Source organism: Grus americana, chromosome 21, assembly GCF_028858705.1.
Source record: "Grus americana isolate bGruAme1 chromosome 21, bGruAme1.mat, whole genome shotgun sequence".
NCBI classification, from domain to species: domain Eukaryota; kingdom Metazoa; phylum Chordata; class Aves; order Gruiformes; family Gruidae; genus Grus; species Grus americana.
Window position 1 is genome coordinate 4,960,365 of NC_072872.1, and position 23,890 is coordinate 4,984,254.

The 23,890-nt window shown below is 46.7% G+C and overlaps 1 protein-coding gene across 2 annotated transcripts; it reads left to right on the forward strand.

Annotated features, from left to right (window-relative positions):
• The first annotated feature begins 6,990 nt into the window (after positions 1–6,990).
• ENO1 (enolase 1) lies at positions 6,991–22,716 on the forward strand. Of its 2 annotated transcripts, none has more exons than XM_054849453.1 (12): positions 6,991–7,107; positions 12,718–12,811; positions 14,148–14,243; positions 16,405–16,463; positions 17,719–17,788; positions 17,983–18,116; positions 18,277–18,499; positions 20,109–20,306; positions 20,550–20,751; positions 21,128–21,236; positions 21,679–21,737; positions 22,247–22,716. In XM_054849453.1, the coding sequence occupies exons 1-12, from the start codon at positions 7,006–7,008 to the stop codon at positions 22,314–22,316; spliced, it is 1,416 nt and encodes a 471-aa protein (XP_054705428.1). In that variant the 5' UTR covers positions 6,991–7,005; the 3' UTR covers positions 22,317–22,716. The 2 variants fall into 2 exon arrangements, with proteins under 2 accessions (XP_054705428.1, XP_054705427.1); XM_054849452.1 differs by lacking the exon at positions 16,405–16,463 and adding an exon at positions 16,755–16,813.
• The last annotated feature ends 1,174 nt before the right edge of the window (positions 22,717–23,890 follow it).

The following is a 23,890-nucleotide window of genomic DNA, read 5'->3' on the forward strand; positions in this document are numbered from 1 at the left end:
AGTGGTTAACTGGGGTTCCTGTTGTGACAGGTAAATTGGAAGATACAGAAAACAAGAAAACAAATATGTGGAAAAAAAGGAGCTTGGTCTCACCCAGGGAGCAGGGCATCCCAGGTTGATGATAGCAAACATCCATTCTGGAAAGAAAGAAATGGACCAAGAGGTGGGTTTTCACAGGCCCACATTAATGGGGAGGAATAGTGGGAGGAAAAGTGGGTGGAGAGAGGTTTCATCACAGCATTTAGTGCATCTGCTGCATTTCAGACTTTGCTCAACTCTTTGCCTGTGCCTGAGGTACACGCCAAGGGCGCAGCGGGTGGGCCAGAGTGTGTTTGCTGAGCTGCTGACAGCCCAGGAGAGTTAGCTTCCAGTGAGGGTTACGGATGCAGTCGCTCCACATCCCACAGACTGTAAGCTCCAGGCAGCCATGTAGAAGTTATGTGTCTAGGTATGAGTTTGCCACCTTAAGCTTCCTCTCTAGCCCATGCAGAGAAGCAGCCTTGATACAGATGCTGTGTCTCCTACGGGTGCCTTTGAGCTCAATCCAGACATGCCTGGTTCCTTCTGATTACAAAAGCAGACTTGCATGACTCAGAGATCCAAACTATGGACAGATGCATCCAGTTTCAGAGACCAAGAAATGAATCCCCACTTTCTCCAAGTCATCTGTGCCCCAGTTTTTGCTTGTTCAGACCTGCAGTGGGTTTTTGGGTTTTTTGGGTTTTTTTTTTTTGTTTTTTTTTGCTGCAGGCGAGGTCCATGCAGGGACACTCAGCAGGATCAGAAGCACCCCCAGCCCCTCCTCTCCCAGTAGCTCACCACCACTGCGCTCTGCCTGTGCAAGAGCGGGGAAGGCGGTAGGAGCTAAGAGAGATTCCCATGAGAATGAGGTCAATTTGTAAGGCAGGAAGACAACATGAAGGAGATTTAAATCCTACCGTCTGTGCTGTACCTGTTCTGTGGCAAGAGAATCCTGTTTGATAACCTTTATGCTTTACATAAGTATTATGCACTCATTAAGAAAACAAATGAGTTGTTACTGGTTTACTTATACTGTTTCTTTTGGGTTTCCATTCTAAAAAAAAACCCTAAATACCAAATATAATTTCTTAATGGCTAATCGATTTCTAGCTTGCTTTCCCTTTTATAGCAGAATATATTTCAAAGTGAGAAGGAAAGACCTGCTCAGCAAGGACTCCCGAACACCCTGCAAGAGACAGTGCAAGACTTGCACACTGGCCTCCATAAAGTGGATTATTTAATGGTTTCATCATGGTTTGAATGAGCAGCTATGGCCTTTGGATGCACAATTCCTGGCAATTAATATCCAGCTGGTTTAAAAGCTTTCACTTTCACCTCAAATCACCATATCAGATCATTAGCTGCTGGGAAATGTACTTTGGTATTAGCACCCTGATTTGTGCGTTGGTGCACTTCCAAATAACCCATGACCATCACCTGAAAATGGATGTAGTTTTATATGTAGGTTAGCATGGCCAGCAGTTAAAAAGTAGTATATGTTTTCCCTATTCCAGCCATTTTACCTGCTTTTTTGTTGTTGCCATGGTTGTTGTGCAGTAATGTTCCATTTGAAATAAAATATGTTCATTCTGCCTAGAACATGAGTGTCTAACACTCATACACTCATGTAGGTTGATGACTGACCCACGCTACATAGTCATAGCTACACACAACCCTGTCTCCATAATATCACTCCTTAAAAATGGCCAGTTAGTCTGCTGTTACCTGCATCTTCAGCATCCATTAAACCCCCTTCAGTACTGAATAAACTCTGAGCTCCCATTTCATAGAAAATCAGACATAAAATTCTCTGGCCGAGGTCTGTAAGCTCCCTGGCCTGTCCCTGCTGGCTTGCAAACCGAGGGCAGTAATTTCTGTAAAAAAATTCAAATCCCAAACCTACTGAAACCAGCTGGAGTTGGAGAAAATCGGAAATCAGGCTGACGTCCCTGCGGCTGCGCAGGGTTTGTCACTCGGACAGCAGATCCTGACTAACACAACTCTCAGTTTAATTTTTGTGCTGTAATTACGAGTTTTCTATATGAGGATCTGAAAAGATCTAATTCAGTCTAGGTCCTTCCCTCCCCCAGTCATTGTACTGAAATTACTTTCTACTGGCTATTAAATGCAGGAACTGGTGGATTTTAAGTAATTTTCGGGACACTAACCAGTTCATCTCTAAAATCCTGGGAGAAGACAGGGGAGTTAAGAGAAGCAGTGGAAGTTATAAGCATTAAGACAGACATCAGGTCTGTCATCGCAGGTAATTTCATTATTCACGTGCCTAAAGCTTGTATTTAATTGCATAGAGTTAAGCTGTAAAACAAAAGTGTGACAGAAAAGGGGGATGAGAAGCAAGAGATGTAAAGTCAAGGGAGGTTTTGAATGCCTGGAAGAAAACATCTTAAATAGCCATTCAATAATTTTAATAGATACCCAAAACCAGCATTAGTCAGACTCTGCCATTACCTTTCCAATGAATGTTCCTTAAAAAATACCGCGATCTGCAGAGTCAATGAAGAGAAGAAATCTGAGCGACAGAGTGCTGACTTCTGCATCTGATTGCCTTCCTCTGGAGATCTCACCTGGCCTGCGGTGACGTAGTAACGCAGTCGGAAAGCCTCATTCATAAGGCCACTTGGATGTGGGACTGCCTTTCAAAAAGAAACCTATCAAAGCATAAACAGGCTGGCACTTGCAGAACTGTCGGGGAGAGTAGATGAGGGTGGTGCATCCACAGCGACCCAGAGACATGTTCTTCAGGTGTTCTGTGAGGCACCGGGGAGAAAGAGAAGTCCCTGCAGTGTTCAGGAAGCGCGTTCAAGGTGCTTCAAAAGCTCACACCCTGGAATGCACCCTGCGCTGCATAATGGTTATTAAGCATATTAATGCACCGGCAAACAAGTCCTGATCTGTGGTGGTTCTGCTCCCTGCCTTGGCATCCTCAGCCGTTTGAACCGGTGATTTCACGCTCCGCAAAGCTCTGAACTCTCCAGCCCAACCACTTTAAACAGGGAAGGAAAAGCCTGGCCTAGTCAGCTTCTGTGTCCGTCAGCATGTCGCAAGCAATCAAAAAACTCCCATATATTACACTTATAATTTTACCAGGGCCTGTAAAGCACGAGGAATGACTAGGCCTTGCAGTGGAAGGGGATTTTGATCACGGGAACTGTTTTCCATTTCTGGCCTGTAAGCCAGGTCTGTGTCGGTGTCTGTTCTCCATCTGCTCCATCAGCACGTTATACCAACGCGTTAGCGTACTTGCGTGGGCTGTCGGACTGGATTACTAGCTACAGTGGCTTTATGTTTCCTGCAACTCTCTGTCCCCATGCCCACCCCATTAGCCATACCTCCCCCTCCCAAACCATGGAAGAAATGTATTATTTTAAAAGGGTGCACTGGGCATTTGATTAACTGGTAACAAGCCTGGATTCCCACAGAAACTCATGCCAGCTAGATATCTCATAGCCTTAGGGATGCTCAACTTTTTCTTTTAAAAAAAAAAAAAAAAATTAGGCAGGATACATGACTGAGCAGTGGCATTTTTAATGTCAGCTCTGACTTTTATTTTAATAGGTATGGTACAGTGCAATTTTAAATCTGCTGATCCAGGAAGAATTATACCAACACCTGAACGGTGCCAGACTTCTGATCATGGATGCCTGATCAATGCTGCCTCTAGCTACTGCAGTACCAGCATCTTCAGCTGCACCCTCTCTCGCGGGCACACGATTCAGCGGAGCAGACACGGCTCTTGGCACGGTGTCTGCGGCCAGAACCACGGGTGAGTCCTGCCTGCCGGGGATGGGGCCGTGCGAGTAGGGGGGGATGCAGGTTCTCAGCACACACAGCTTGTTGCTCACACTCCAGTGGAGGAAATTTGCTTGCTTTGTGCTGGTTTTGTGGCCACAAGGAAAGAAGAGTCTAGGCAAGGGACAAGTGGGAGAGTTCAGGCTGGTTTTCCACAGCTAGTCCTCTCTCTCAGTTTTGGTTCAGTTGAACAGGAATACAGAGATGCAAGAGCCTCAGTGCTCAGCCTCCCGGGCCAGAAGGTTTGCTTTACACTCCACTTCTGCCCAACACCAAGCTAATTATGATCTTCATAATATGTCTTCTATCCCCAAAGAGCACGCTACCATACTTCACCATCAGTCTTTTGCTCAGCTACTACAATGCTGAATTTCCCTTGGCTTTCTTGTGCTCCATCTCTTCTAGCTCATTATAAGACTCAGCACCTCTATGATTTTCCATGCGTAGCAATCATGGGACTTTTACAAAGTGCAAAGGTGGTGGAGCATCTCTAAGGCAGCAGTTATCCAGCATAAAAATCCAGTTTCCTGACTGCCAGCATCTCAGGAGCGTGCTTTTGCAGGGAGTGCTCCCCTCTCATGCCTTTGGTCTGGAATAAGTGAGGAACTACTGTGAAGGACATAGCTATAAGGGGTAAAACATGCAGTTTTGGGGAGGCTGGCACTGCAAAGAATCACTTCTCTATAAAGTGACAGTTTAATTCCAAGGGCTGTTCCTTGCCAATATTGCTTTATCTCAGCTGCGTGCAACCTAGCAGCATTTCAACCTGATTCACGGCTGTGCAGCCCACACGAATCTGCACCCCCAGCAAGGCAAGAAAAGCACGAAACCCAGCGCGCAGTGCCGCTCTGGGCACGTGGGCCATACTGCGCTGTCACGAAGCTGCTTGGGTTTCAAACGGCCTACGAGCCTAGGAGTCACGCAGGGCGCCTCATGGGTACTGTGTCAGCATGGCGTGCCTAGGGAAGGCGGTCAGCTCAACAGATTTCCTTTGCTTTTTATTAGACTTAAAGCTTGTCTCGGGGGCATGTTCTCAGGACAGAAAGAAAAATGTGCCCAGGAGAAATGATCAGTCATAGTCAGGCTGGAAGGGCGAGGCGGTCCTGGAGCAAGCACATACATAACTAGCATTGCAAGCAACAACATGGCTTTGCACGGTGCAGCCAGGATGAACTGGGCACTGTCAGACCCCTGGAGCCCCTGCACCCCAACTCCAGGCTTGGGGAACTTCACAGGTTTGATATTACGTACTTGAAGTACTGCAGGGCCAGGGCCGCATCAGTGTGAACGCAGGCTGTGTAGTGTCAGTTGAAATGGGAGGAAGCAAACCCAGGGGAACTGGGAGTCCCCATGGGGTTACACGCATGGGTCCGGGCTCTGCAGCGTCCCAGCAAGACAAAGCGCCAGTCCCTGCTCAGAGCTTCACGCTGTCACGGCTGAGGATGGTGCTCTGCCTTGAACAGGAGGATTATGTCCAGGAGTGAAGGCTAAGCGCACGGGAAGGTGAGAAGAGACAAGACCGTGCTTTTCCCAGGTCAGTCTTTGGCCTTGTTCAAATGTTTTGACCTTGCAATGAGACTCCGCTCGTTGCAGACTCCCTTCCACAGTGCAATGTGTGACTATCCCTCAGTTAAAAAATCCTGGAAGAAAAACAGGCTTATGGGAAGCGTGGGCACAGCTATTCTCCATAACAAACCCAGAAAGACCTCGCGTTACAACCGCAAGTCACCTAACGTAACCAAGGCAGTACATTCCCTGGGGGGAGCCTGGAGGAACGGTGGCACCCAGGGCCGAGGGGGAAGAAGCCATGGTCCAACGCTCCAGCACAGAGGAGGAGATGGAGTGGGGCCTTGCCAACCGGGGGCAGTTAGATAAGTAAGTCCAGGAAGGAACAGGATCCCCCCACGGTGCCGCAGCTGGGAACAACTCATGTGAGTGGTCACGTTCTTATTAAACGCCATGACACGTGGTTACCGCTGAGTCTGTAGAAAGTTGAGTGTTACTTTCCAGGGATGGAAGCTTTGCTGATCACAGAGCACCCGGCTCAGTGGCGTGCATGGTTCATACCTCACCACGATGCAGCAGACTAAATAATTATCAATGAATAATTTGATTTATTTTTTGTCTTTACAGAACACCCACAGAGGGACTGGAGTTTTTTCAGGAGCGCCAGTCACTCCATTTTGGTAAAGTCTTTAATTCTGTGGCCTGGCGTTGAGCTCTGTTCTGCTCCATTATTTTTTTGGTCACAACATAGTCTTCAAGCCTGAGTCTTGGGGCATCAGATGCCCTCATGCAGATCCAGGCAAAACACTTGAAAAAGTTTTTGTTCCTGTCTGCACACCAGTGTCTGAGGTGTCATCACCGATCGAGTGAGTGCTCCTTCTCCACCGCAGGAAGCGTAACGGTTATTCACTTCAAAATCAAAGTAAAAATTTATTGTATTTGTCATTAACCTTTTCCTAGAACTAATCCACCCCCTCCCCTTTCTTCCCAGCCTTCCTCTTGTCAGCGTGCCGCCTTCTTGCCGGTTTTTAGCTGCTGGTTGTACACCCGCCTGGCGAGCGCGTGGCCGTACCTGCCTTCGCAGCGAGCGGGGACGTGAGCTCAGCGACGCGGCAGCACCGAGCCGAACCACGCGCTCCTCGGGTCTTTGCAAAATCAAGGCTCAGCTTCCAGTTTTAGTGACCACAAACACGTTAAATTCCTTCTCTCCCTCCCCAGAAGCGTGCGCGCGTGTGTTCATACGGGGCGTGCAACGTAATGGTGCCCTATGCATGTACGCGTGCACCAAGGAATCGCTGTTTTTGTACGAACGCGCCAGCAGGAAAGCCCTGTGGATGGCACTGGTTCCTGGGCTCGCCACACAAGGACAAAATCGTCTTTAGCGGGGACCCGGCTTTCCCCACGCTGCCGCTCACACGCGTGGGCCGCAGGGGTAGCAGGGCCGTGCGGCTCCGCCCCCTCCCCGCCCCGCCCGAACTGGGATTTTCCACGAGGCGAACGGCGAAACCGACCGAGCCGCCTCGGCACGTAGCGCACGTACTCGAGCCCGCCTCTGGCGCGAGGCGGAGGTAGCCAATGGAAGAGCGGCGAGGGGCGGGGACGACCAATGAGAGACCGGAGGGGGGATGAGCCGACCAATAGGAAGCGGGAGGAGGGAGGCTCATCTGCATGGGGTGGGCTATAGCCTGGCGTCCGCGCAGTTGCTCCTTCCCAGTCAGAGGTGAGGCGGTGAGTGGTGCTGTGCTGCGGAGCGGGGCTGCTGGGCCGAAGGTGAGTGTGGCGGCGGCAGGGCCTTTCGGCCTGCTGGCCGTGCGTGGCCTCAGTGGCCCAGCCCCCCCCGCAGTTATCCGTGGGGCGAGAGGTCCCGGTGGGGCCGCGGTTTCCCCTCTCCTTTCCCCCGGCCTCCCTGGGCAGTAGCTCCGGAGCCCCCGCCGCCCCCGTGAGATGGGGCCGCGCCGGCCTTGCCTGCCGACCGGGCCGGGCCTAGGTGGTCTCCGAGCGGGTGCTGGGCGCTGTGGGCGTGCTTCCCTCCGCACAGCACGCCAGCCGCATCGCGGGGGTGGGGGGAGGCCTGCGCCGGCCATAGCCCCGGCGGCGTGCGTGGGGGGGGGGGGTGTGGCGGTGGGTAGAATCTTCTGGGGAGTATGGTGGGTCAAGGCTTCTTTAAAAGGCAGGGTTTAACCTCTTTCTCTTAATCATTAACAGTTGTGCTTGGATTGTGTGTCGTGATTTGGACCTTCCCCTCTTTAGTGGCAGTGGATGTCCTTCAGCTTCGCATCTCAAATATTTAATGTTTGATGTTGCACTCACATATATGTATCTTAGGTCTCCCAGTGGGGTTAATTAAGTGCTGGTTATCTCAAGGCAGCACTTGGGGGGAGTTGCACCTGGCAACTTGATGTGCATCTCTGGATGTTAAGATGTGGGGAAAAAAATAGTTGCCTCTTACCCAGCTTGCCTCGTGCAAGGCTGCAGGAGAGGATCTTGGTCTTTCTCCTGTTCCGTTACTTGACTGCTGAGTCACAGGGCAGGGCTATGACTTTGTGAGCCTGGCAGGAAGTAGTGAAGTTTGTCATCCAAAGCCACAGATTGAGGCAATACAGTTTCAGGCCTCCATCTTATTAACGAGAGAGAAAGTGGTTCAACGTGTCTGTGACTTACTCCCTGCGAGGCATTATTTAAAACACATTGCATCACATTGCAGAGCATCGAGGTGAATTAAAACCACGTGGAACACAAAGGAGTAGGATTGGAAGGTGCCTTTGGTCCATATTTGTCCAGTTTTTAGGAGTGCTTCAGCAGTAGAATTGATGTTGGGATCTAATACAGCGAGACCAAAGGTCTAATGAGCAGTAAGCTTTTATCAGAGTGGTGATGGTATGAGAGTTGGAGTCTTACAGGACCTTTAAGTGTCATGTGAGACTTCCACTGAAAACTGCATGGCAGGTCTGTAATAAGACACTAACTAGGATAGTTCTTTCTGTGGCCAAACTTTACTGTTGTTTTTTAGTCTCCATTCAGATGCTTGCAGTGCTCAGTCTTAACTCTCTTATGAGAAACGTGGCTGCAAAATTGATCACAAGTACAGCTTTTGGTGATAAAGTTGGCTGTAAACAAAATCTATTTGAAGTTGGAGTAGTCTGCGTTGGTGTTGGAGTACTGCATTCCCTGTGCAGAGCACAGGATTAGATAGGGAGTAAGTGGTGATTTCTTGGACTTCAGTTGATAGTGGTTAGTACTCAGAACTGGCAGTGGCACATTGGGCTGTAACTTAGCCTTGAAGTAGGTAATAACGTGTTCACGGGAAGGTCAGGAAAGCTAGTGTCTGTGGTTCCTCCCCTAAAGGGAGACACTGACCTTGCCAGCAGATCATAGTACAAAAAAAGGTTTAGGCAATGCATGCATTAAATACCAGTCTGGTATTTGCGTTTGGCTAGCTCCATCGCTGAGTACAAAGGTCTGGAGCTCTCTTGCATTAAGTTAGCATTTCCACAGCTAGATTTGTGCATGGACTGACTCTCCCTTTCTTGATGAGTTGACTGAACTGACTGAGGCAGAACATGCAATGTTCAGCTTGTGATGAGCTAAACAGTGTCAGATTTTTACCCAGGAATAGCTCAGTGGGAAAACTGTTTCTTGAACACAGAGGTGAGGGGGTTTGCAAATGAGGAGAGGGGAAAAAAGTGTGAGGAATTTCTGGAATGGCACACTGCTGTGAAATGCCTCCGGGTAAAGAAAAGGGAGGGACTACTGGATAGGTCACTTGTCAAGGACGCTTGAGTAATGTCAAACCTGGCAGACCTTCCCCATGGAAGGTCTTGCAGTGTGTATTCCTGAAGTGCCATCATCTTTGTGAATGTGAGCGAACACTCCTTGCATTGCAGAGAGACTTCCTGTGAGCTGGCTGTGGTTTCAAAGAATAAGGCATCTAATGTTTTGTGGCAAAGCCTTGGTTTTGAAAATGAAAGTAAGGCATAGCAGCGGCCTGCCTAATAAGCTCAGAAAGCACTTTTCAGATAAATGAGGATTTTTCCCGTTAGCCATTGCTCAGTGCTTGTGCAGAGAGATAAGTGTTAGCATGGATGGGGCTGATAACTGGAGAGTCGCAGGGATTTATTTCTAACTTGTATATTTACTGATAAATGTTAAGTAGTGGCAGCATGAAGGCCAGCTTGAACTAAGTTGTCTTTTTAGGTTAGTCGTATCATCTGTCTTAGTGTAAAGCAGGCAATATGTAAAATCTTTGAGCTGTGCCTTATACAATGTGCCGCTTAGCGGCAGGACATCTGGAAGGGACTCTTCAAAGCCAAGAGAACAAACCAAATGACTACGCATGTTTTTAACATGGGGAGGGAAAAAATTCCTGTGGAAGGAGTGTATGAAGTTAACCCTCCCCCCCTTACAAGCAGCAGTATTTCTAAGGTCCTGTTTTCTTAACTTTGTAGTAATGGCAGAGAGATTCATGACCATTTCTGTAAACAGGGTTACCACCCATATTGGCTTGCCAAAAAGCCATCTTCCAGATAGTTCTACTTCTGAGGCTGATCTTTCTTCTCTGCAGATGAGCTGGGTTTGGTGCCAGTTGATGGCTTACAGGCGTTTGTCTAACTTGATTTTTAAAATGCAGCTGAGCTTATATAAGCCATTCCTTACTGCAGTTTTCTTAAGAAAAAGTGTATACATGTGTGAGAAGGGGGGGTGAAGAAAGTATTCAAAAGATTGTAGTGATTTTTCTTCCTTTTAAGAGGAAAAGCTATTCCTGTAAATACTCAAGACAGGCTGTAGCTATTAATACAAGTTCCTAATTAGAGCTGTGACTGTCTGTTTCTATTTCAAGATAGGTTACATTTGGCTCTGAACAGCTGCTGTGCATACTAAGAACTGTTGTGCTTTAGTCTTTTTATCAGAGTTCTAACTGGTAGCAGAGACTTCCTGTATTAGGATTGCTTGGCTGCTCTTAAGTGATGAGGTGACATTCCCTTAGATCTCTTGGAAACAAGGCTTCTGATTCTACATTGTTCCTCCCACCTAGGTTGAGATTTCTCCTCTCAACATACAACTCTAACTTTCACCAAGTATAAAAAGTTTTCCCAATTGAAATAGCATGATGTTTTAGAAATGTTCTCATGACCACAGGTGCTACTGCAGGATATAAATGTCAAGCTGGTGGTAGCAGCAGCACTTGTGGCATGCTGAGAGGAGTGCAAGGCTCATATGAGATCCTTGAGGGGGGGTGTCTGAGGGGGTTTCTGCACCCGTGGCACCCTTGGGCTGTGTGGGAGAGGGACCAGGTGGTAGGTCTTGGATGGGGTGGGGCAGTGAGAGTTGGATGATGCCAGTGGCCAGTTTAAGCTGCTGGATGCCTCTAGGGAGCACCAGCAACCAGGGCATGGAGATAGGGAGTGGGATCTCTTGGGAGCAGCATCAGCAGTTTGCATGGCAGCTCTTGTGGGAAGGGTGTGCCGGTGACTGGGCTGCTGCCTGCTCTGCTAACCTGCAGGTTTATGCAGCAGCTGATGGTCACCAAAACTCACCTGGTGGCTGTGCAAGCCTACCCAGAAGCTTGAGGTCTCCAGGGAATTAGAAGGATGATGTCTTTCAAAAGATGTACCTCATTATTGGTGGACTCTTCTTTTTTGTTTTTCTCCCCTAAGAACTACAAGGAGACTGTGACCTGCTGAAAGGAAATGGTGTCCGCTTGCTGCAACTGCAAGGCTGTGGCTGAAACCCAAACAGAAGCACTACAGCTTACCTGTGCTTCTGTCTCCACCCAAACAGTCCTCCCAAGGACTGGAATAGCTGTCCAGACCTTAGGTTGCATGGAGTTTTGGTATCTGAAAGTCCCCCTGGCACAGGAAGGCAGCAGTAGATGTCATAGCCGCAAGTGCAACTATGGGGGGAAAAACTCCTTGAACAAGTAGCTGTGTTACTGCACTGCCTGTTTGGCTCATCTTGTATGCAGGGATGTGAGCAGGAGAAAGATACCTGGTATTGTGCAGTGTCTCAGGCTGAGCCCTGCTTTAATGCTGTGCACGAGGAAGGAGAGCTTGAATCCAGCCCTGAGCTAACTGGTGCAAGTAACTCATGAGATGGAGACTGGACTCTTGTCTCCAGTTGGGGTGGAAGAACCTTCCCCTGTCCTCTGAAATGCACCTGCATAGCAGACATAATGCTCTGGGGTCGATGAATGAAGAGCATGTGAGTAATAGACAGGATCCAGGAAAAACAAACCATGCAGAGTTGATCCAGCCACACACCTGCATTAGACAGAACTGGTGCCACCAGAGAAGCCTGTAAGGCAATAGTAATTGAAGATTCCTTACTGAGAGGCTCTGAAGCACCCATTTTCCATTCAGACAGTTTCTCTAGAGAAGTTCACTGCACTACCAGAAGCTTGCATTTGTGGCATCACTGAGAGGCTACCAAGGCTGATGAACCATACAAACTATCATCTGCTCCTAGTATTTTGTGTAGGGTCCCATGATACTGCAATGAGGTAACTTAGAAACATCAAAGGAGACTATGTCCCTTGGAGCAGTGTTAAAGGGAACAGAAGCACAGGTGGTGTTCTCTGCTACCCTCCCAGTCAGAGGAAGGGGTTCAGGAAGGAGCAGATAAATTCTGCCTAGCTGGTGCCATACTCAGGGCTTTGGCTTTTATGATTATGGATCAGCCTTTGAGAAGCTGGGTCTTTTGGGAGCTGGTAGAATTTACCTGACCAAGTGGAGCAAGAGCATTTTTGGCAACAAGCTGGCCAGCCTTATAAGGAGAGCTTTAAACTTGACTTAGTGGGGGAAAGAGATGGAGTTTTGAGTAACAAAGAGCCAGGGGCTGCTGATATATTAGGAACCAACAGGGAAACAATTGTGAAATGCCTCAAAGGAATACAGGCTTGTTCTAAAGTTGACAGGGTTGGTAGCCCAACTAAAGTATCACTATACCAATGCATGCAGCATGGGTAACAAACAGGAGGAGGTGGAAGCCCCTATGCACCTAGAAAGCTGTGATCTAATTGCTATCACTGAAACTTGGTGCTGCAGTCAATGGCTGTGAAAAGATTCATTGCACAGAGCTGTATTTGAAGAATATAGATGTACAGGTTTAAACTGAAAGTTTTAAATTGAAAGAGGATAGATTTAGTTTGGATACAAGGAAGATGTTTTTTGAGGGTGATGAGACGCTGGCAGAGGTTGCCCAGAGAAGTTGTGGGTGCGCCATCATTGGAAGTGTTCAAAGTCAAGTTGAATGGGACTTTGAGCAACCTGACATAGTGAAAGATGCCCCTGCCACAGGGGCAAATATCATCGAACTAGATGATATTTGAAAAGATCCTTTCCAGTGAAAACTGTTCTATGATTAATGCTAAACTCTTCTTTTCAGGTGTTAAAGATGTCCATTCTCAAGATCCATGCTCGTGAAATCTTTGACTCTCGTGGGAATCCCACTGTTGAGGTAGACCTCTTTACCAACAAAGGTGAGCCCTTAGCTGTAGATGTATATTCCTTTCTTGTATCTGATAGAACTGAAGAGGCAGTCAAAAGCTTACAAACTGTCCTGTTCTAGCAGTGGAATTGTGCTTACTCTTTCCTCCATGCATATAACATGTTGCTGAGCTTGCTGTGGGACTTACAGGAAAAACCTGTACTTCCTTCTACTGGGATGAATTTGCTGAGCTTAAGATATTGGCCTGGGCAGTGAAGGATTTCTTGAAGCGTGCAGCTTCTTAGAGTCTAAATTGTGCAAGTGTTAATCCAAACCTATCTTCCACCCCTTGCCCTGAGCATAGACTGGGATAGCAGCTGCAAATTCGGAGTTAACAAGGCCTTCATTCCTGTCCTTAGGCAGCTGCTAATGATTTTCAGTGTTCCCTCAGCGCTGTATGACTGCACTTGAAGTTTAATTCTTGATTTGTCTAGCAGTCACTTTGTGTAATGAAACAGTTGTCTGCTGCAGAGTTGAATCTTGGGTAATGGTTTCTTCTCTGCGTAAGCACTCAGGCATGACTAAACTTGTCTAATTGGGTTTTCACATCTTATATTTTTAATTATTGTAGGACTTTCCCTTGGTCTGTTTCTTGTTCATCCCATATCTGATAGGATCTGACAAAGGCATTGTGCAAACATGTACCAGTTTGGTTTGGTGGAATGAGCAAACACAATAGCTGTAATACACTAACTAAATAGCTGATCTTTCTGCCTCAAAAGATTAATGCAGTCATTTAATGAGATTGCCCCTATTAAGCTCTTTGCTGTAGTGGGATAAGGGAAAGATTGGAGACTGAAGTTGGCATCTTGAGCCACAGGCAGAACAGATTCGGCTGTACTGATTTGCCTGTAAGGTTCAGCATCAGTGGCCGGAAGAATGAGCTGTCTGGGTGGTTGTGCTGTTGTCAGAGTTCAGAACTCATATTAACAAAGGAGGCCTCCTAATTCTCCCTTGTATGCCATATTTTAGATGAATTTAAGAGCTTGCCTGCCAGACTGAGCTCAAAAGTAAGATTCAGTGAATAAAGCTACCTTTTTGGAAGGGAATGGATGACTTTCCTAACAAACACTTGAAATGCGAGTGTAAGAGAATGAGTGAATCACCTTGCTGTTGGATCACTATGAGGGAGACACTGATGAATTGGTGATGCTGTAAAGGAGCAGACGCCCCTCTTGGGGATCACTGTATAAGTGAGCAGAGATGTGGTTTAGAGATTACCTATCCCATTTCTAGGGATGGAAGTACGTGGTAGGTTGGGATGGTGTATGGGTGGAGAATGTCTTGTGGGTTTGAATGTGCTAAGACAGTTCTTTCTGTTGCAACAGGTCTGTTCAGAGCCGCTGTTCCCAGCGGTGCCTCAACTGGAATCTATGAAGCTCTGGAGCTTCGTGACAATGACAAGACACGCTACATGGGCAAAGGTAAACCTGAAGTTTGGTACCCAGCTCGGTCTGTTACAATGGCTGTGTTGCTGCATATGTTTATGCCAGATTGTAGCAGAGGACACATGGGCTCCTTTACTGCTGTCCATATTCTGTACAAGGCATTGCAATTAAGCAAAAGCAATGGAGATGAACAGTAAGATGATAGCAATGCACACCACATGTGGGCTGCGTGGCCGGGGCAGAGGTAAAGCACAGACTGCTGGATTTTCCAGGGGACAGTGTGGAGAGTGCAGCTGCATAGTGGTGGAGATGACTGTACTTCCATAGGTGGGTGCATGGAGCTCAGGCATGCTAGCTAGGTGGTAATGTCTCTAGTACAGTATGCCCAAACATGCTTTGTTATGCCACTTCTGATGCCCTGCATGTCGGTGCGTGTTGGAGTACAGAGTACTTGAGTAGTGTGTCGTAAGAGCATCTAAACTACCTGCTCCAAAAGGCTTGGTGTTACTGCAGCTGGTCACAAGATCTCTTTATAGACCAAACTTCCAAAGAACTGTTAAATGCTCTGGCACTGTTATTCCTTAGATCACAGCATGTTAAATCCTGAACCTGAGGTTTATGCCAATGGCTGACCATGGCTAATGTGCAGCTTCACACTGGTAATCATGGAAGATGCTTTTGTTTCAGACTGCGTAATAGCTCAAGCCACTTTAGCTTTTTGTCTTTCATTACAGATAGCCAGGATACTTAAGTATGTGTTAGTGGTGTAATATTTTAGTTGTCTAGGGACTGATTGTATGTTCAGAAGGGAAACTAAACACAACAGTCACCAGACTGGCTTGGTAACAAGTATGGGGGAAAATGAATAGCCACATACAAGACTTCATTACCTAATAAACACCCTAATAGTAATTCTTATGCCTGTTCTGAGAGCTTCAACAGTCAGGACTCCTTTTTAGCTTGCTGTTGTAAAAGCATTGGTGATGCCTTCCAAGTATATGCAATCAACTTAGCTTTTTGCTGGGAGAGGGAGTGACTTACCTTCAAACTTTTCTGCCAGTCAGGTGAAAGGAAGCGGAAATATTTTGTGCCTATTAAGGAAGAGCAGTTAGGTTGGATAACTACTGAAATGAACTTGGAGAGCCTTGTCTGAGAAGATTTATGGTTGTTACTACTTCAACACAGAATAAGCTCATAGATGACTGAATACTCCAAAGAACTTATGCTGTTTACCTAGGTCACTTTTCCTTGAGAAGAGCAAATGTGTGCTTACCTCAGTGTGCTGAATGTGTGTGTGCTTAGACCTACAGGCAGTTCTTCATGGGACTAACTAGACAGTAGACAGAGCTTCCACAACAGGCTATTATTGTAGCTGAAGATTTTTGTCAGCTGGGAACTAACCTGAGTTATGAAAAAATAGTCACCAAATGGGATGAGTTGCAGATAGCTGCTAGGTATTTTGTAACATAAATCTGCGGGCTTAGACCATTGAAAAGGCAATTAATGTGGTTCAGGGTGCACTTAACTAGCAGTCACCAGTTCCGAAGCTTAGGTCTTTGGAGGTCTTTAAACACTACACAGGGATGACAATATTCCTTAGGGTAACATTGATAGCTGTCCTGGAACTGCTGGTTTACGTAGTGGTGGGTCCACATAGATTAAAAGGCTGGTGCTGTGTTCATGCTTTATTCCGTGTCTGAAGCAGAGCAGACTATTTCTGTGCCTGGATCCAGGTACAGAGACGTTGTCTGAAGTGTTAAAACATGTGCTAAGGCGATGCCTTAGTAGTGTTACAAAACCATAGCAGGTAGTGAAATGCCTGAGCTGCTGTGTGCTGAACTTCTGGGGAAACCTTTTTCTTTCCCTTTTCATCCATTCTATGAAAGGGTAGGAGTGGCCTATCCTAAAACCTTTTCTAAATGCTGTCATTCAGCCAGTCAAGGTTTGGGTCCACAATGGTGTTTGCAATAGTATGGAAACCTGGATGGAAAGACCAAATACAGCCTTGCTGACTGCACTGTTTCCTCTACCCTTCGAACCCTTTTGTTTCTGGTCTGCTGCTCAGTATCAGACACTTGCTAACTTGTAGGTCTGTTACCTATTTGTGTCCTTTTCTTTTTCTTGCATGACTGGCTTTGGTTTTGGCTTTGAGTCTTCATCTCTTCCTTGATTCTCTTGTCCATTTCGCTTCTGTCAGGTGTATCCAGAGCTGTTAAATATGTTAACGAGTTCCTGGCGACAGCATTGTGTACACAGGTAATGGATGTGTTTTCAGTGCAACCTTGTCACTTGGACGAATTTCTCCAGTGCATGGTCTTGCAAACTAACATTGCAGCAGGCATTCCTAGATGATGCTTACTTCCTACAACTTCCATTCAATTGATGTGACCTCTCTTAAGTGTTCAGATTTGGCTGTAAGCTCAGGTTGGATTGGGGTTTGAATAGCATGAGGTGGTATTCTTGAGATTTTATTGTTACTCAGATCACCTACTAATGCCTGCATAGCCAGTGTGGTTGACCAGTGTCTGATTTGCTTGTTCCTTCCAGGTGTCTCAAAAGCTGTTGAGCACGTCAATAAAACAATTGCGCCTGCACTGATTAGCAAGGTAGGAGCAATCTGTCTTCTGCTAACATGAGTTAATGCCAGTCCAGTGCACCCAAACTGATGGGTTGTCTCCCTAGAGACAGTTATGGGAACTGTATTACATGGGGGGGGGGGGGTGTGTGTGTGTGTGTATCAGAGTGCATGTGAACAAACTGACCTACAGTAATTGCTTTACTTAATTACTACATATCTAACACTTAATCAAAACAATCTCTAGCAGCCTACTGTTGTAGTGTGCAGAAATACTTTAGCACCTGGGAACTTCAGTGGTGTGCAGTTAAGATACAAGTTGCTTTATGCTTAAGAGGGTGGCTGAATGATGGGGAGGGACTGGGTTTTATCCAAGCTGGCTAATTTGAAGGGGGTCTGAGGGGATCCTGTAAAGTCTGCTTGAGTGAGATTCCTGTGCCCCATTTGTGGGCACTCGGCCCTAGCTAGAAGGGATGGTGCAAAACTAAGTGGTAATGCATAAAGCAATTGCATGTTCTTAGCAACAATTCCAAACATTAGGTACTACATTACAAATGGGTGTATGTTGTAAGCAATCTGGTTGTCTTTGAGCTTGCACTAAAGGGACAGGGGACATAAACTGGAGCTTTCTCCTGTGCCCTGCCAGACAGATAGTAGTGTAAATGTCAGGAAGTCAAGGGACATGATAGCCTTACAGCTCTGAATGTGAAGAACAAAACAAGCTTTTGATGTGTCCAACTTGTCAGTCTTGGTCTGCTGGAAAGGACCAGAAGATGCTGCTGTGTGGTAATGACAAGGACTAGTCTCTTCAACTGTTGGTAGTTGCCCTTAAGCAGTTTTTGGTGCCTGCCAGGGAAATAAAAATGCAGTGGGTAGGTGAGAGTTTGTAGAGCAGTGTTTGGTGTCAAGCAGTGCTTTGCTTGTTTCCCTCTGCAGAATGTCAACGTTGTGGAGCAAGAAAAGATTGACAAACTGATGCTGGAAATGGATGGATCGGAGAACAAATGTAAGTGCGCTCTGTGTTGCAGTGAGGCATGGAAAGATGAAGACTGGTTTACAGAATTCTAGGTTACCTTATCAGAAACATTGGGCAGTGCATGGCATATGCTGTGCACTGCCATAACTAAGACCGTGGTGCTGGTATTTCTGAGTCTTTTCATGAAGACGTAACATTCCTGTAACACTTTCTTCCTATTGCAGCCAAATTTGGTGCCAATGCCATCTTGGGTGTATCTCTGGCTGTATGCAAAGCTGGTGCTGCTGAGAAGGGAGTCCCCTTGTACCGTCACATTGCTGACCTTGCTGGAAATGCAGAAGTCATTCTTCCAGTTCCTGTAAGTCTCCAGATAGGGCCAGCTAAAGACTTGATCTGACCAGGTGCTTCATGATGTTTTGGATCAAGTTTTCTAGAGAATGGAGAGTCTTAACATAAATGCTGTTAGACTGTTTCAGGGTAAATCGCTAACTTGACTTTTTCTTTCTGGTTACTTCAAGGCTTTCAATGTGATCAATGGTGGCTCTCATGCTGGCAACAAGCTGGCTATGCAGGAGTTCATGATCCTCCCTGTTGGTGCTGACAGTTTCAAGGAGGCAATGCGCATTGGTGCAGAGGTCTATCACAATCTAAAGAATGTAATCAAGGAGAAGTATGGCAAGGATGCAACCAATGTGGGTGATGAGGGTGGCTTTGCTCCCAACATCCTGGAAAACAAAGAAGGTAAGAATGAGCTAAGAGTGGGAGAAGGCATAACTGATTGCCAGAGAATGAAGATCCTATCTGTCCAGTATGAATGGAAAGCAAGACCAGTAGGTTGTAGGACTTGCTGCTGGTTTTTTAGCTTTGCTTCTATCCTGACAAACTTTCCAAGATGCTATACTGGTACGTTCCAGTATAGGACCACAGAGCTAGTCCCTTGAGCATCAGTTCATGCAGCTTGACAGCATGGCTTTCATTTCAGTGCCTCATTACTGTTTCATTCCTCTAGCAGCTTAAGAGAATCTTACCCTCTTCTACTTGAAAAGTGGTGTGGGAATGTCTGCAGGCAGTGCAGGTTTCCCAGAAGTCAGTAGTCAGAGTTTAGTGGAGTTGTTTTTTCCAGCTGACCAAGGAGGAAAACAGTTTGAACTATGCCTGGTAATGTGTGGGAGTGCATGAAGGCTTGCCTGGGAAGTTGAAGCTTTTGCCACTTCTGCAGACAAACAATTCTGTTCAGAAACTGTGGAGGAGGGAGGCAGTTTGTCTTGTGGAAAGCAAAATACCTGTTCCTACAAAAACTGTACCAAAAGAGCTGTTTTTTCTGCCTCTTACGGAAATGGAGCTGCTAATAAGCCAGTAGAATACTAGAACTCTAAGTTACTTGTTACTTTAAAGCTGTTAGGCCACCTTCAACAATAATCTAATGCTGAACTGCATTGCCTGACACTGAAGATACTGGGCCAGTACCAGAAATTGGGGTGTTTCTGAATCCCGTAGTTGCATGCAGCTCTTGCTAGATCTGTACCCTAGGAGACATAATTGAGGATGACCTCGAATGACCGTTACAGTCCAAGGAATTTGTGTTGCTGGCAGCACTTGCTTTTGCAGTTTGTACCACATTAACATCTTAAAAAAACCCCACAAACCAACCCACAAAAAAACCCCAACAAACCAGCAAAAACCCAAAGCTTCCTGCTGTGAATAGTCTGTCTGACCCAGCTGCTTGCCTCTGAGTCAGGGGTGATTGGGAGAGTCTTACTGGCCATGACCATACTGAATTTCCTTGCTTGGGCTGTGCCAAACAGGGTAGCATAGTGGGGTAGTATCCAGAGACTGCTACTGAGTAGTTCCGTTCCCTCTTCTGCATGTCATAGTGCAAGTGGAGAAGAGGTAGAGGCAAAGCGAGGGTGCCCTGTGCAGAGGCAGGCTATGTGTCACGCTGCCTGTCAGGGTTTGGGTGCTTACCACTTCCATGGTCAACACCAGGTCTGGAGCTAAAAGGGATTAAAGTGCAGTCACTACTTACTGCCCACACACATAAAGCTGAAAGCGGATGTGGTATCATCTAGTATTAAGCTTTCTGGGCTGACATGTAGTCCTGCCTGAAGAGATTACGAATCCCGTAATGGTGTCTCAAGGATATTACAAGCTAAAAACAGTATTAAAGTAGTATCTTGTTCCAGTCAGTTCAGAAGTAAGAGAGTTTAAGAACCTTTTCCATGCAGCTTTTGGGCTTTCCAGGAGGGTAATGAAGATTCTTTGCCGAGTGAATGTACTGTTGTTGGTAAATTTAATAGCTTTTGAGTTAAGATATTTGGTGGGAACTCAGAAATACCTTACTATGTTTCAGCTCTGGAGTTGCTGAAGACTGCTATCAGCAAGGCTGGCTACTCTGAAAAGGTTGTTATTGGCATGGATGTGGCTGCCTCAGAGTTTTACCGTGATGGAAAGTATGACCTGGACTTCAAATCCCCTGATGATCCCAGCAGATACATTTCTCCTGATCAGCTGGCTGACCTGTACAAGGGCTTTGTCAAGAACTACCCCTGTAAGTTGTTCATCAACAAGAAGCATGGTCATAGTGATGAATAGGGGTTGGTTGCTGAAGGAAGGAGTTAGGATGCAGCCTCCCTTATAAGAGGGATCAAGAGTGGGGTGAACAGGGTCTTTTTAGGGGGTCTTAATGTTCTTTGAAGTCAGTAGTATGTGGCTGCAGGACTTCGGTACCACTGCTTTCAGACAAGACCTTTCACGGTGGCATTGTCTTAAAGCTCCTTGTATCCCTCTGCAGTGGTGTCCATTGAAGACCCCTTTGACCAGGATGACTGGGCTGCCTGGAAGAAGTTCACTGGCAGTGTTGGCATCCAGGTGGTTGGCGATGATCTGACTGTGACCAATCCAAAGCGTATTGCCAAGGCTGTGGAGGAAAAATCCTGCAACTGCCTCCTCCTTAAGGTCAACCAGATTGGCTCTGTGACAGAGTCCCTGCAAGCGTAAGTTCTCCCCTCTTGGCCATGCTGGGGAGGGATTGTCTGAGGGGGATGAACATATAGGCTAGAGCTAGTGGAATAGAAATCTGTTGATTTGGTATCTGTGAAGGGAGAACAATTGTTAACTAGTAGAGGATATTGGCAAGTAAACCTGTACCTTTGTGGCCTTGAAGTCACATAGGCACATCAAACACCTTTGCTGGATCTAAGCATCTGTAAAAGCAGCGCTCTGTCACTGTATTGTCACGTGATCCTAACCTGTACCAAGGGCAGTTCTGTTGCCAAAGCAAGGCATGCCTGCTGCTTGGCAGTGTCCCTAGAGCAAAGGCTGCTGTGCACGTGGGCATGGTGTGAGGCTTCATCTGTTTATCTCTTCCAGCTGCAAGCTTGCCCAGTCCAATGGCTGGGGTGTGATGGTGAGTCACCGCTCTGGAGAAACAGAAGATACCTTCATTGCTGATCTGGTAGTTGGTCTCTGCACTGGTCAGGTTGGTGTCTGTACCTGCTGTGGTTTGCCTTACTGCTTGATGAGATAATATGGTGATGAAGCCATGCTGCACAGCAGATGGGGTCTGCTCTGGCTTAAGGCATGTGGATGTGCTGTTCCTGTATATTTAAAGCTGGTTTGTCTAATGGGACTGTGAGGAGAGAACATGTTATCTTGTGTAAACTCACCTTTAACCACCAATTTAAAGAAATCTTAGTTGACTCCTGTGGGTGTATCGGGATTTCCTGATACTGAAGCTGTTAGCAAATTAACAATCTTTATTGCTCCCAAGCCCTGTCCTGTTTTGAGTATACATATATTAGAGCTTGATGCTGAAATAAAGCTTGTGATTGTGCTTATTACTCTAAACAGAAGTTTTGTGTTGGCATCTGTGGCCTTATTTCTGCTATAGTTCTTTACTAATGTTCTGATTTTTCTGTCAGATCAAAACTGGTGCCCCTTGCCGGTCTGAGCGTCTAGCCAAGTACAACCAGCTGCTGAGGTGAGACTCCCGGGGATGGGGGGAAAGGGCTGAGTGACACAGGGTGGATGCTCTGCTAATGTGTTTGGGGCACAGCTTGGTCTTCTGCATCTCGAAACACTCTGCAGCTTAAGGGCATAAACTGACACTGGCAGAGGTGCTTTTGGGCTGGTGCTGTGCTTGCGGAGTGGGCTGTAGGCTAATGATGAGTTTGACAGGTAATGTCCATAACAGGCTAAAGGGGAACATCATACAAAGCATCCTGTGATGCTAGATACATGAGACATTGTCCTTCTGTCTGCATGGCGTTGTTCCCCTGGGCGAGCATTTGAAATGCTTGAGTGATGTGAGCTGGGTGATCCTGAGCAGTGCAGTTAAACATGTACGTAACTGAAGTCGCTTGGTGGGAATTGGCTTGTGATCTTTAGCACCAGGTAGCTGAGGTGATGTAGCACAAGGCCAGCAGCTGTGCTAATGCAGGAGTTCTGCACTGCATGCTCACACCCAGCACTCTCTTCCCTTCCCATCAGAATTGAAGAGGAGCTTGGCAGCAAGGCCCGTTTTGCTGGAAGGAACTTCAGGAACCCACGTGTCAACTAAGCTAGGTGGATCAGCAAACCCCTGTTCTGGTTTAAGGCACTAGTCATCTGCTTAGATCACAATTATCTGTACTAGAAAGATAAGGGCAGCTGAAGGAAAAAGACCAGTTTGCAGGTCCTCTTCCCCCCCTAGATGATTCCTTCACCTAGTGTTTTCACCAACTCTAACTTGTAATGCTCTACTGCTTTCGTAGAACAGTCCCTGGGGGGGTTTCTGTGTATTACACACCCTCTGGGATCATGACTGTGTGACTCTGGGCATAAACACTTTTGATTTCTCTCTCTGCCTGTCTGGTCTTCAATGTTTGGAGCTGTGTGACTTGCAGTGCAGCAAGAGTGTACCTGCAAACAGAAATAGTAGTGTTTTTACATGTGATAAATAAAAGCATCAAACAACCCAACAACGTGTGGCTTGGAGTTACTTTGGGGGAGACTGAGGAGCAGGGGTACCTACCTCTGCATAACCACATCCTTTTTAAAGCTGTTCTACAGGGAGTGAGAGTTGGACTGTTGGACTGCTGTCACTGTGGCCGGGGGGGACACAGGACTTTTGCTTTGTGACAGACTGACAAAGAATTAGCTGACTGTACATGCCTGCTGTTGAGGTAGCCTTCAAGGATACATTTAGTTGTTTGGAAATTCAAACCCCTAAATCAATTGTGATCCTGTGGGGGAAGAGAAAAAGCTGAGAGGTCTGCCCTCATTTATCAAAGATGAGGTGTATCCTGACAACAAGTGCTGTGATTAACCTTTGTCATGGCCTGTTGCAGATGTCTGCTTGTTGGTCTTGTCACAGCACTACTGAAAATACAGCAATTGCCTGGGCTTTTAGCAAGAGGGTTGGCACAGCGTTAGCTGTGTTGAAAGTGAATGTGTAACCACCATTTTGATGTGTTGCTATGAGAAGATGTAGCTCACCAGGAGTTGTGGAACAGTACTTTAACAGCACTCAGAAGAAGGTGTAATTGAAAGTTGATCTGATAGCTGCACTTCCATTTTTACCCTGTTAGTATCTAGGTACCATATTTCACATGGGGGAAGAAGACTTGAGGGGATTTCCAGCTGTGTGAGAGCAGATGGCCATCAACAAAAGGCTCATGAGCACATACTTGTATTTCCAAACCCCTTTGTTTTGTTCAGGTTGCAGCTGTGCTGGGAAGGGAAGGCAGGGAGGGAGGCTGCAAAGGCACTATCAGGCAGTGCTTGTGCTCGTGGAGATGAGGAGGAGGAATTCCTTTTTCCTGGGGTTTGGCAGGAGACTGAGTGGCTCCATCACTGTTGGGGTTCTATGGCTGGAGCAGCACCCTTGGATTGGGGGAGCAAGGAGCAGAGTTGTGATGCTAGTCCCTTACCTGCCAGAAAAAAGCAACTTACTGCACAACTGAGGGAGGGGTTGTTTAAGCAGGTTGTTGCTTGTGGTTTCTTTATAATGGCAGATTTGTAAGGAAAAGATTAATTTCTGATTCATTTCAAGGTCTATTCCACTGGTCTTTCAGTTCCAGAAATCTAAATTGCCTGTGGCTGGAAATTCCCATTATCTGTGAGGAGCACAACAGTGCCCCGCTGTGGGAGTTG